General features: G+C 44.8%; 1 protein-coding gene across 3 annotated transcripts in view; it reads right to left on the minus strand.

The window, feature by feature from the left end:
* LOC140734179 (phosphatidylinositol-3-phosphate phosphatase MTMR1-like) overlaps window positions 1-8,111 on the minus strand; it is a 57,155-nt gene extending 49,044 nt beyond the window's left edge. For all 3 annotated transcript variants that reach the window (XM_073057822.1, XM_073057819.1, XM_073057821.1), the window contains exons 1-2: window positions 7,931-8,111; window positions 493-598 (exon numbers count right to left, since the gene is read on the minus strand). In XM_073057822.1, coding sequence (XP_072913923.1) covers window positions 493-598; window positions 7,931-8,025 — 201 coding nt within the window. In that variant the 5' untranslated portion in view covers window positions 8,026-8,111. The remainder of the gene's footprint in view (window positions 1-492; window positions 599-7,930) is intronic.
* Between the last annotated feature and the right edge of the window lie 5,988 nt (window positions 8,112-14,099).

Raw genomic sequence — 14,099 nt, forward strand, 5'->3', positions numbered from 1 at the left:
TAGATAGAGTGGATGTGGAGAGGATGGTTCCAATAGTGGGAGAGTTTAGGCCAGATATCCCTTTAGAATAGAATGAGGAATTTCTTTAGCCAGGGGTGCTGAATCCTTTGCCACAAACAGCAATGGAGGCCAAGTCACTGGGTATATTTAAAGCTGAGGTTGATGGTATCTTGACAGGCCAAATGGCCTAAATTCTGCTCCTATGTTTTATAGCCGTATGGTCTATCAGGGAAGTGACAGATGTAGATATGATGATGATGTTTAAAAGGCAATTTAGACAGACACATGAACAGGCAGGCAGTGAATTGGGGGTGGTGGTTAAACCATTTACTGCCAGCTGTGCAGTTTAAATTGGCTTCATGGTCAACACAGACATCATGGGATGAGTGGTCTGTTCCAGCGCTATGCTGGTCTACGTAATTCAGACGAGAAGGAAGAAAGCATAGGAGATTGACCGCTTGGGAAAAACGAGTTTGAAGTAATACCACTCACCCGATAATCCTTGGAGATGGCTTCAGGCACTGCAGCAACTGCATGCTGGGTTGAGATGGTCGCGGCTATAAGCTGTTTGCACCACTCGACGTGAGACCCTGCGGGGCTGGACAGACATGGAGAAGCGTCAGGCTGAATCATCAACCATCACTAAGAAGCACACAGTGTTCATAGTCCACACTGATATTGACGTAACTGTAGGGCTACTAAAACAAAATCTTCACACCATCTTAAAAGTTTCTTCTCCCAGGCAGTTAACCTGATCGACCTTTCTCGTTAGCTCTGCTCCCATCACCCCCATCTATTACCCCAGCACCGTAAACACTTTAAACCGCTTTTTATAACACAGTTTACATTGTGAGTATTGTTGGTCAGGATCCACCACGGATGCTACGTTCTAACTATCTAGATACTCAAGCCTGGGCAGTACGATTTGGAGAGCAAGCTGTTGCCCATGTAGCAAGCTCCCCCTCTCCACGCAGTTGGCAAACCCAAAGGGACGGCACAGACCAATACGGTTTTGGTACCAGCAGCACTTCAGGAGTTGCCAGTCAGTGTTGAACTCAATGTAGGACCGCCTTATGAACTCCAGCTCCAGATTTTTCCCTGGGGATTTCTTCCCAAAGCCCTCCCCATGAGTGGTAACAGCCGCAAGGCACAGAGGTTTAAAATCAACAGTTTTCTTTCTCTTAGATTAACTGCCAGTCATGGCTAACGAGCCCTTCTGTCTGAAGCGATTGGTTTTAAGGTGCCAGTAACCCGCCTTTGCCCTTCTCCTGTCAGTACAAACAGTTCCACTAGGCTTAGTAGCTAAGCCACACGTGAAGGCCAGGAGCTGGACTTGTTACAGGCTATTTGAGACGCCCGCCATTAAGGAGCATTTAATAGGTAGTGGGAATATAAGCTAGTATTTATATATTTATAAACATTTTGTTCCATATCCATACTTCAACCTCTAACTTATTTTTATATAATTCTTTATTTTTTTATAATTGTTGAATGTTGTTTTTTGTTGCATGCCGTGCCAACACACCACAGTAAATTCCTAATATATGTAAATGTATATGGTGAACAAAGTTGATTCTTGATCCTTGTAATTTAACTGCAACCTGCAGAGGCTAATAAAACCAAGAGCGAAGAACTCAAAGTGCTTTCTAAACTGGAACCCATTACACAGAAACCATCCTTACTACTGGTGAGCAGTTACATTAAGGTGCCGACGACTGACTCATCAGTCAACTGGACCCCAAAACCAAAACTCTGTAAGTCAGTTTAAAAAAGGCAGCTGTTTATTTAATACAGCGAACAGCTCAAAATTTACACAATTGTTAAGCAGTCTTTTTTCTTTCTGTTCAGTTCTGGCCACCTCATTCTAGGAAGGATGTGGAAGCTATAGAGAGGGTGCAGAGGAGATTTACCAGGACGCGGCCTTGACTAGAGAGCATGTCTTATTAGGAAAGGCTGAGCGAGCCTGGACCTCTCTCTTTGGAGAGAAGGATCAGGGCTGACTTGACAGAGATTTATAAAATGATAAAAAGCATCTTTTCCCTGACTGCTACGAGAGGCATAGCTTTAAGGTGACAGGAGGCAAGTATTGGGGCGATTTTCTTTAGAGATACAGCACAGGAAAAGGCCCTCCCGGCCCAATGAGACCCACCGCCCAGGAACCCACCTATTTAACCCTAGCCTAAGCACAGATCAATTTACAATGACCAATTTACAATTTACTACTAACCAGATTGCCTTTAAAGAGGAAACCAGAGCACCCAGAGGTCACGGAGAGAATGTACAAACTCCTTACCAACTGAAAGGGTAGTGAACTCCTGTCAGAGGTAGGCTTTTTACACAGAGTGGAATGCACGGACAGGGAGGACGTGCAGGTGGATACTTTCGGCAGATTTAAGGTTCTTGGGCACACGGATGAAAGAAAAGCAGAGGACACCAATCTGACCCATTGAAACTGCATAAGCAGGCCACAGATACCACCCGCCATCTTAGAAACCTGATCTGAAGTGAACTCTCCTTCCATCGACCCTGCAGTCACGACAACTCACCACGCAATGCAAAAGGTCTGCTCCTCTATTCCTCTGAGAACCTGACTCTCTGCCCTCCGGGCAGCACGACAGCACAGCCGCCCTCACAATCGCTTCAAAGCGCCAGCGATCACCAATCGGGTTCAATTCCCACCGCTGCCTGTAAGGAGACTGCACGCTCTCCCTGTGGCCGTGTGGGTTTGCTCCAGTTCCCCTCCCACAGTCCAAAGATGTTAGGGCCACGGTTAAGGTTAGAAAGTTGTGGGTTTGCCAAACTGGCACCGGAAGTGTGACAGTGCTTGCAGGCTGCCTCCAGCACAATCCTCACTGCTCTGATCTGACACAAACATTTCACTGTATCTTTGACGTTTCAACGTACATGTGTCAAATAAAGCTAATCTCTTCTCTTTAAATCTCTCAATAGGAGTTAAAGAGAGAAACCCCACAGCAACCATCGGCCTCCCTCACCTTACCCTGACCTGTTTGTTCTCCCACACTCCTATGAACAACCCCAAGATTCTACACACTGGAGCAATTCACAGTGGCCAATTCACCACACCATCTGCACATATTTGGATCACGGTCAGGGAGAACGTGAAAGAGCCAGAAGTCAGGATCGAACCTAGGTGGCTGGAACTGTGAAGGATCAGATCTTCTAGCAGTGCCACTGAGCCAACTACAGAGCTTCCCTAATGTTACTATTATCAAAGTCCTACCTGATTCTGAACACATCAAATTTCATCTTAATGTTGAAAAGTCTCTTGTCCTCAGGGCAGTCCTTTCGAAGGCTGAAAACCTATCGAATATTGAAAGGCCTATCTAGAGTGGACATGGACAGAACGTTTCCTATAGTGGGAGCGCGGGAGTCTAGGACCACAGGGCACAGTCTTTAAACAGAAGGGCGTCCCTTTCGAACAGAGTTGAGGAGGAATTTCTTTACCCAGAGGGTGGTGAATCTGTGGAATTCATTGCCACAGATGGCTGTGGAGGCTAAGTCGTGGGTAGGTTCTTGATTAATAATGGCATCCAAGGTTAAGGGGAGAAGGCAGGAGAATGGGGTTCAGTGGGATAATAAATCAGCCATGATGGAATGACAGAGCAAACTCAATGGGCCAAATGGCCTAATTCTGCTCCAATGTCTTACGTATTATATTCTAAAAATCAATTGAAGCTAAATTTCAATAAATCTGTTTATCGTATCAGGAATTATGGCTGTTAAAAATGCAGAATTGAGGCAATAATCTCATATTTCCTGTAATACATCCAGGGACAATAACATTAAATGTTTGAAATCTGCAGTCTTAGGAGGAGGTTAAAGTAGCTTGTTCATTCAAACTGAGAAAGGAAGCTCTTCTTCAGTAACTGGGAAAATAGGTATTTCCCACCAACTGTCAAATGTCAAAGGTTTATTTGTTATCAAAGTGTACATCTCTGAAATTCTTCTCCAGATAGCCTCGAAACCAAGAAAGAAATGAACGGCAACACGATCATCAACCCCCGAATCCCCCTTTATCGCTTTCAAACCCATTCATCCACCTTCTCCCTTACTAATCAAGAACCTATTAACTTTCGCTTTAAATGTACGTACCCATGGCGGCCTCCTCAGCCAGCTCTAACAATGAATTCCACAGTCTAAAGAAATTCCTTCTCATCTCTGTTCTTGCTGTCAGTCAACACAGCACACCTGAAGGATTTGTGCTTAGCCCACTGCTCTACTCTGTCTACACACGACTGTGTGGCTCGGCACAACTCAAATCCCATCTATAAATTCACCAATGACATAGCTGGTGTTGCAGAATTCACAAATGGTGCTGAGGCGGCACATAAGAGTGAGACAAATCAGCTGATTGAGCGGTGTCGCATCAACAACCTTGCACTTAGCGTCAGTAAAGTTGTGGGCTTCAGGAAGGGAGAGCTGGGAGAGCGCATGCCAGTACACATATAGGAGACAGAAGTGGAAAGGGCAAGCAGCTTGAAGTTCCTGGGTGTCAATATCTGTGAAGATCTAACTTGAACCCAACATACTGATGCAATTATGAAGAAGGCCCACCAGCAGTTATATTCCTTTAGGAGTTTGAGGAGATTTGGTATGTCACCAAAAACACTAGCAAATTTTTATAGATGTACAGTGGAGGGCAGTCTGACTGACTACATTACTGCCTGGTATGGAGGCATCAGGGCACAGATCAAAAAAAGCTACAGCACTGTAAACTCAGCCAACTCCATCATGGGCACTAGCCTCCCCTCTATCGAGGACACCTACAATATGTGATGCCTCAAAAAGACAGCATCCATCATTAAGGACCCTCGCCATCCAGGATGTGCCCTCTCCTCATCAGGGAGGAGGTACAGGGGTCGGAAGGCACACACTCAACACTTTAGGAACAGCTTCTACCCCTCCACCACCAGATTCCTGAACAGACCATGAACCCATGAACACCACCTCACTTTTTGCTCTCTGTTTGCACTTTTTATTTATATTTCTAATTGTAACTTACAGAAGTTTTTTTTATGTATTGCACTGTTCTGCTGCCACAAAACAATAAATTTCATGACATGTGAATGATAATAAGCCTGATTCTCAAGTAAGTTTTAAATTGAAACTTTGCATAGATGTCCTTGTCCATATGACAATAAATTCCGCCATCCACGTCATATGCTCTCTTCTCACTACCACCATCAAGTAGGAGGTACAGAAGCCTCAGGTCACACACCACTGGACTCACCATCAATTATTACCGAACAACTATCAGGCTCCTGAACCGGCATGGACAACTTCACTCACTAATACTCTGAAATGATTCTACGGCCTCCACACTCACTTTCAAAGACTCTACAATCCATGTTCTCTATACTATTTTTAATCACACAATTTGGTGTTTTTCAATCTTTAGTTTATGTGTAGTATTTTTCCATAAAATTCTAGTTTTTTTTCTTGTAAATGCCAGTAAGAAAATTAATTTCAAGATAGTATATGGTAACATATATGTACCTTGATAATAAATTACCTTGAACTCTGGCTGACTTCTTTGTTGCTCCAGACACTAAACTGTGACATCTCTCTCAGACAGCATAATACAAATTCCAACCACCCTCTGGGTATAAACATCCAGGACATTTCACCTGGACAACATCCCATGAACCATCAAACTGCAGGCCAAGAGACTCAAGACGTGGGCTACATCATCATCTTATTGTGACTGTACGTTCTCCTCTATCGTAATCATATGTGCTATATGTCTTATGCTGGGTCAGACTATTGGTACTGTGCTTTACATCTTGACCCCAGAAGAGCACTGTTTCATTTGGCTGTGTTCATGTGTGTGGCTGACTGACAATTAAACCTGAACTTGAAAATATTCTTCCTCAGATCCTCTCTAAATCTCTTACCCCTGTGCCTTTTAGTTTTAGACACCTCAAAGTTCAAAGTAAATTTAATGTCAAGGTATGTATATGTCACCATATACTGTACAACGGAGACTCATCAAGCATTCACAGTAGAATACAGAAATACAATCGAATCAATAAAAAACTTTACATAAAGACTAACAAGGCACCGCTGACCCCTGTTTCCATCCAAGGGGTCAGTGTGGACATAGTGGAGAATTACAAATACCTGGGGATACGAATGGACAATAAACTGGACTGGTCAAAGAACACTGAGGCTGTCTACAAGAAGGGTCAGAGCCGTCTCTATTTCCTGAGGAGACTGAGGTCCTTTAACATCTGCCGGATGATGCTGAGGATGTTCTACGAGTCTGTGGTGGCCAGTGCTATCATGTTTGCTGTTGTGTGCTGGGGCAGCAGGCTGAGGGTAGCAGACACCAACAGAATCAACAAACTCATTCGTAAGGTCAGTGACGTTGTGGGGGTGGAACTGGACTCTCTGACGGTGGTGTCTGAAAAGAGGATGCTGTCCAAGTTGCATGCCATCTTGGACAATGACTCCCATCCACTCCATAATGTACTGGTTAGGCACAGAAGTACATTCAGCCAGAGACTCATTCCACCGAGATGCAACACTGAGCGTCATAGGAAGTCATTCCTGCCTGTGGCCATCAAACTTTACAACTCCTCCCTCGGAGTGTCAGACACCCTGAGCCAATAGGCTGGTCCTGGACTTATTTCCACTTGGCATAATTTACTTATTTTTATTTAATTATTTATGGTTTTATATTGCTATATTTCTACACTATTCTTGGTTGGTGCGGCTGTAATGAAACCCAATTTCCCTCGGGTTCAATAAAGTATGTCTGTCTGTCTGTCTGTCTGTCTGTCAAACAACCAATATGGAAAAGCAGGCAAACTCTGCAGATGTAAAATATAAACAAACAAATAAATAATTAAATAGTACTGAGAACGTGAGTTGTAGAGCCCTTCAAAGTGAGTCCCTAGGTTTTGAAATCAGTTCAGTGTTGAAATGAATGAAGTGCTGGTTCAGGACTCTGATAATCCTACGGGTAATAACTGTTCCTGATCGTGGTGGTGTGGGACCCAAAAGGCTCCGGAACCTCCTTCCTGATGACAGCGGCAAAAAGACAGCATGACCTGGGTGGTGGGAGTCCTCGATGATAGCTGCTCCTTTCTTGAAGCAGTGCTCCTTGTAGATGTGCTCAATGGTGGGGAGAGCTTTGCCAGTGATGGGCCAGCCCGTACCCATCACTTTTTGTAGGGCTGCCCTGATAACTCTGTACAGCTGGAGCACGCCCCAGAGCAGCCTCCTCTGCTCCTAGGAAAACAAATCCAAACTATCCAGTCTCACCAGCTGGAACACAACTACCCTGTAACAACAGTGCTGTCTTTACCCTTCACAAGACTTTTTCACGTCACAACGTTAGTCAGTCTCAACTTACAAACAACATAAACTATAATAAAATGTAAAACAGTTGTAAAATAAAATAAAATAGATTTTTTCCGTATTACTGAATGTCTCAATACTCGGCCAAGTTAGGGTTTCTGGTTAATTGCAAAAGTAATGTTTTGAAAACTCCCTATCTCAATGGATGCATTCCAAAATCTTAATTGTTACAGTATATCCTAGGATCTGCGTTGAGCTCATAATTTCAGTAACTGGACCCTGGGCTTTGACAACCCGGGAACAATGCAACCAGAGCTCGGTCTCCTTCAACCCTGCACGCAAATCTATCGCAACAGACCGGGCTCAGTACACCCTGCACCCGCTCCAATTACAACCAGAGTCCGGGGTCCGTAACCTGCTGTACACCGGCCCGCTGGAATCAAAGCCGGGACTCTCTCTCTGTGACCAATCCGTCTGCAGTTGGCCGGGCTCTGAACGCTCTGTACCCGCTCCCGATTCAAATTCAGCTGAAGCCCGGGCTGGCCGTTCTCCGCACCCGCCCGGGCGGCTCCGTCGTCCTGTCAGCGGCCCGGTCCAGTTCCCTTACCTGTCCTGAGAATCCACGCTCGTCTGCCCGGAGCCAGGCGCCAAGCGTGGCGGCTTCTTGGCGGCCAAGCTCTCGGAACTGACCAGCCTTTCCATCGGCGCCGGGATTTGTACAGCTCCGGATCAGATTTCCTCTCCGGGACCGGCTCTGCCCAGTTTGTCTCAGGCGCTTCCTCTTCCTGTGGCGGAGGCGAGTCAGAGTTCAGCCGCTGCCGGCGACGGCGCTGCACCGCCGGCCTGACACCCGTCAATCAGCCTGAGTGACATCCGTCACCCGTCCGGCGGCGAGACATCCTCGCACAGAAATAACGCATCGTTCTGCACTTAAAATCACCCGGGGACGGGAATGCAGTAAATTATCTTTTGTTTGTATCTAAACTACCGGTAGGTGAAGCAGCAATTTTAAAAAACCGAAGTGAATTCTAGAAGACAAAATTGCGTCGACCTATTTTGTGTTTACTGGTGGTTATAAAGGAAATTCTAAGTGATGATTTTCCTCATTTATCTCTAATGCAAATCTTACACTTATCGTCGAAAAGTACATGTTGCTTCTTCCCAAAACTAAGACAGAATAAGGCGATTAATATCGGCAAATTACAGAGGATGCATCAGATAAAGGGAGATGATTGCTTACAAAAATGCTCTTTAGACAATATTGAAGTTTAATATTTGGGACTTTTTATCTGAGCACCGATTGTAAACTTCTGCTTGCCCCAATTACAATTGCGTTAGAAATTGGACAACTAATAGGACAATTACATCCAAGGGAACTCTCATGCATGAATGTTATAAATAGACAATATTATATCCCAGTGTTTTGGGTGAGTGCAGATCACTAGTGAAGGGCCTCAATGGTTTTATTGCATAAAAATAATGCATTTCTTTTTTTATATAATGAACCATTCATGCAGTTGTGGGAAAGGTAATCAAAGTACAAAGTAAATTTATTACCAAGGTAAACATATGTCACCACATATTCTACAAGAAGGGTCAGAGCCATCTCTATTTCCTGAGTCCTTTAACATCGGCCGGATGATGCGGAGGATGTTCTACGAGGCTGTGGTGGCCAGTGCTATCATGTTTGCTGTTGTGTGCTGGGGCAGCAGGCTGAGGGTAGCAGACACCAACAGAATCAACACACTCATTCGTAAGGCCAGTGATGTTGTGGGGGTGGAACTGGACTCTCTGACGGTGGTGTCTGAAAAGAGGATGCTGTCCAAGTTGCATGCCATCTTGGACAATGACTCCCATCCACTCCATAATGTACTGGTTAGGCACAGAAGTATATTCAGCCAGAGACTCATTCCACCGAGATGCAACACTGAGCGTCATAGGAAGTCATTCCTGCCTGTGGCCATCAAACTTTACAACTCCTCCCTCCACCCTGAGCCAATAGGCTGGTCCTGGACTTAATTCCACTTGGCATAATTTACCTATTATTATTTAATTATTTATGGTTTTATATTGCTATATTTCTACACTATCCTTGGTTGGTGCGACTGTAACGAAACCCAATTTCCCTCGGGATCAATAAAGTATGTCTGTCTGCCACCCTGAGATTTATTTTCCAGGGACATTCCCAGTAAGTACAAGGAAACACGACAGAATCAATGAAAAAAAAACACATACAAGATGGCCAAACAACCAATTTGCAGGAGAGAACAAACTGTGCGAACACCAGAAGAAAAAAACATTTAAAAAATAGTAATAATAAATAAGCAATACATATCGAGTACATGAGATGAAGGTCTTGAAAGTGAGTCCAGAGGTTGAGGGAACAGTTCAGTGATGGGGCAAGTGAAGTTGAGTCAAGTTATCCACTTTGGTTCAAGAGCCTGATGGTTGAGGGGTAATAACTGTTCCTGAACACTAAGTACACGGCAGATGCCGTAGTCAAAACAACGTGTACAACAAGCTGGAGGAACTCAGCAGGTCGGGCAGCATCTGTGGAAATGAGCAGTCAACGTTTCAGGCCGAGACCCTTTGTCATAACTGTTCCTGAACCTGGTGGTGTGATACCTGAGGCTCCTTCCTAATATTTGTTAGCCTATGTATATTTGTTAGTCTGAATGGCAAATAATTTATTAGATTCAAGCACAAAGCGTTATTCCATAAAATAGGAAAATAATCCTTTTTGGAGAGATTGTCCCTCCAAAGCTTGTCTTTTGCCTGTTCATTGTCCACACTCTCTCAGCCTTAGCGCCACGGACCAAATGTACAGAAACAGGACTAGCTCAAGGAAATAACTAGCTGGCATGGACCGCTGGGCCAAATGGTCTGTTTCCATGCTATGACACAAATTAATTACTAATTTGGCCAAGAGCCAATTTTCCTTCCTCTTTATATAACTATAACATGTATAACACTTGTTTACTATTCTTCACACAGGAACTTAGATAGGGAGACTTGACAGATTAATCCAAAAGGGAATCTGAAGCAGAAATTAGAACCTCCATTGTTTTCCAAACTCTCGGGCTAGCTGTCAAGTCCCAACTGTTGCTAATGTGCTGACTTAGGGCAGACTAAGTCATTGGGTGCATGGTCTGATAAGGCATGATAACAGTGAAAATGTTTGAATAAAATCACTGCTGTATATGATTTCAAGTATATTCACTCGTGTTAGGTGTACTCAAGAGAAAACAAAACCTGCCTTGTTCATACAAGGCAGCTGTTTCTTCAGCTTTAACTGATAGGCCAACCATGCAACATAAGGCCATAAGAACAGAAGACATAGAAGCAGAATTAGGCCATTCAGCCCATCAAGTCTGTTCTGTATTCCTATCATGGATGATTTACTATCCCTCTCAACCTCATTCTCCTGCCCTCTCCCCACAATCTTTGAAACCCTTACTAAACAAGAACCTAAACATGAGGAAATTTGCAGATGCTGGAAATTCAAGCAACACACACAAAATGCTGGTGGAATGCAGCAGGCCAGGCAGCATCTATAGGAAGAAGTACAGTCAACATTTCGGGCCGAGATCAGAACTAACAAGAACCTATCAACTTACAGTTCTGACTTAAGCCTATCACCCCTATTGGGACACAGGCCACTGAGTCCTCTGTCCTGGGTCAGCCTTTCGGGTTGTCCCCAGGTGTGGCCCATCTCCGAAGGTCCTTCCTCCCCCAGGGATGAAGTCATCGGAGCTTCTGTTGGCATTTCTGTAGCTCTGGCTTTTTACAGGATGGGGTTGCTAGCCCAGTGCCCAACCCTCCTCCTTTCACAGCCAGGCTTGGGACCGTCCATGGTGGAGTTAAGAACCTATTAACCTCAGCTTTAAATATAGCCAGTGACTTGGCCTCCACAGCTGCGCACGGTAATGAATATCACTGCTGATTAAAACAAAATCCTCCTCATCCCTGTTCTAAAGGGATGTTGTTGTATTTGAAGGCTGTGCCATCTCACAAAGTTGTTATTTCCTGCATATTTTAAGGCTACCTCTAAATTCAAACACTCAGCGATTCAGGAACATTTCTAAATGGACACTGAATCCATGAACACTACATTACTACTTTTTTCTTATTTTGCACTACTTATTTTTAACTTAACTACTTAATATACATACAGTATATAATTACTGTAATTCAGTATTTATTACATATCGCATTGTACTGCCGCCACAAAGTTAACACATTTCACGACATATGCCGGTGATGTTAAACCAGGTTCTGATTCTGAAATTTTATGATGTCATTATTCCTGGCAAATTGCATGATGGCTAGTTTTAAGGACAAGAATAAAGCAGCATGTTATACACGTTGTGGGCGTGTGGCCAAGTGGTTAAAGCGTTGGTCTAGTGTTGTGAAGCCTCAGCTAAGGCAGCGCGTTGTGTCCTCGAGCAAGGCACTTAACCACACATTGCTCTGCGACGACACCGGTATCGGCCCTTGCCCTTCCCTTGGACAACATCGGTGGCATGGAGAGGAGAGACTTGCAGCAAGGGAAACTGCCGGTCTCCCATACAACTCTGCCCAGGCCTGCACCCTGGAAACTTTCCAAGACACAAATCCATGGTCTCTTGAGACTAATGGATGCCTGTTAGAGACTTAGAGGATTAGAGGTTAGCTAATTCAACGAGCAGTGGGGAAATGTCAGGAAACTAGAATCAGAAAGCTTTACATTTATTGTAGGGCATTTATTGGGGGAACAATTCAAAGGGACAGGATTTATGTTCACTTGGAAAGACCGGGTATGAATAAAAAAGTCAGTTTGTGCGGGGGAAATTCTGCCTCACAAATCCAACTGAGTTTTTATTTTGAGATAACTAAAGAAAATAAATAATGAAGGAAAAAGTAAGCAGGGACTGTTGGGATTTGCCTGTGGAGCAGGAGATCGCAGAGTGAGTTGGAGACAGCTGCTTTGTGGATTTGCCCACCGGTTTTAAAAAGTGAGCAGGGCCTGTCAGGACTCAGCTGCGGAGCGGGATCTCACTTGGGTTTTTAGTAATTTAGCAAGGGCCAATAAAGAGAAATGAGGTTTCTGTGGAGTGGCCATTGTGGGAGTGGGTCAGGTTCAGAGTGGGAGGCTTTGGTTCCACAAGCTTCGGCAAGAACTGGCAGCGGCCCAAGGGTGCTGAATGTTTTGGGATTATTTAGATTATTGTAGAATTAAAGTTTAGGAAATTAGAGCCAAAGGTTCAGCAAGTGTAGGCAGCACGATACTTAAGGCAGTGGACTGCTCCTCCTGTGAGATGTGGGATTTCAGGGTACCTAACTATGTAGAGAGTGCAGAGGAGATTTACAATGATGTTGCCTGGATTGGGGAGCATGCCTTATGAGAATAGGTTGAGTGAACTTGGCCTTTTCTCCTTGGAGCGTCGGAGGATGAGAGGTGATCTGATAGAGGTGCACAAGATGATGAGAGGCATTGATTGTGTGAATAGCCAAAGGCTTTTTCCCAGGGCTGAAATGGCTAACACGAGGGGTCATAGTTCTAAGGTGCTTGGAAGTAGGTACAGGAGAGATGCTAAGGGTTAGTTTTTCACAACGAGAGTGGTGGGTGCGTGGAATACACTGCCAGCGAAGGTGTGGAGGCGGATGCAATAGGGTCTTTTAAGAGACACTTAGATAGGTACATGGAGCTTAGAAAAATAGAGGGCTATGCAGTAGGGTAATTCTAAGCAGTTTCTAGAGCAGGTTACATGGTCAGCACAACATTGTGGGCCGAGGGGCCTGTGAAGTGCTATAGATTCCTATGTTTCTTACAGTATCCTGAGTAACTACATCTGCAGAAAATGCACCTAAGTTTAGGTCCTGACTAACAAGGTCGAAGAACTGGAGCTGGAGTTGAATGTACCTTAGTCCATCTGGGAGGCTGAAAACCTCCTAGGTGAAACTTTTCTTGAGGTGGTCACACCCAGAGTGCAGGCTTCAGATAGTAGATGGGCGACCACAAAGAGAAGTAAGGGGAGTCAGCAGTGAGTGCGGGGCTCCCCTGTAGCCATACCCCTCAGCAACAAGAATACCCCTTTGATACTGCTGGGGGAGGTGATCTATCAAGAGTCCAGCAGCAGCAGCCAGGCCAGTGGCACCGTGGCCAGCTCTGACACTCAGCAGGGAAGGGTAAAGTCAGGCAAAGCGATAGTGATAGGAGACTCGATAGTCAGGGGGAAGAAAAAGAGATTCTATGGCTACAAAAGAGAAGCCAAGATGGTGCTAAAGTCCAGGGTGTACTCAGAGATCTTGCAGAATATTCTCAAGAGGGAGGGTGAGCAGCCAGAGGTTGTGGTGCACACTGGCACCAATGACATAGGTTGGAAGTGGGAAGTGATCCTGCACAGTGAGTACAGGGTGTTAGGGAAGAGGCTGAAGAACAGGTCCTCCAAGGTAGTAACCTCTGATTACTCCCGGTGCCATGTGCTAGGAACAAGATGATAGTACAGATGAATGAGTAGCTGAGGAACAGGTGCAGAGGGCAGAGTTTCAGGTTCTTGGACAATCGGAACCTTTTCTGGGGCAGGGATGACCTGTTCAAGATGGACTTGCTGAACCTGGAGGAGAGCCAATATCCTAGGCAGGAGGTTCATGACAGCTGTTTGGAAGGGTTTAAACTAGTATGGCAGGGGGATGGGAACCAGGGAACCAGCTCAGAAAATGTAGGGATGAATAGGAAGATAAATGTCAAGGCCAGTAGCAAAGTCATAGATACAATAGTGTTACAAACCCCGTAA

This window comes from Hemitrygon akajei, chromosome 10, assembly GCF_048418815.1.
Source record: "Hemitrygon akajei chromosome 10, sHemAka1.3, whole genome shotgun sequence".
NCBI classification, from domain to species: domain Eukaryota; kingdom Metazoa; phylum Chordata; class Chondrichthyes; order Myliobatiformes; family Dasyatidae; genus Hemitrygon; species Hemitrygon akajei.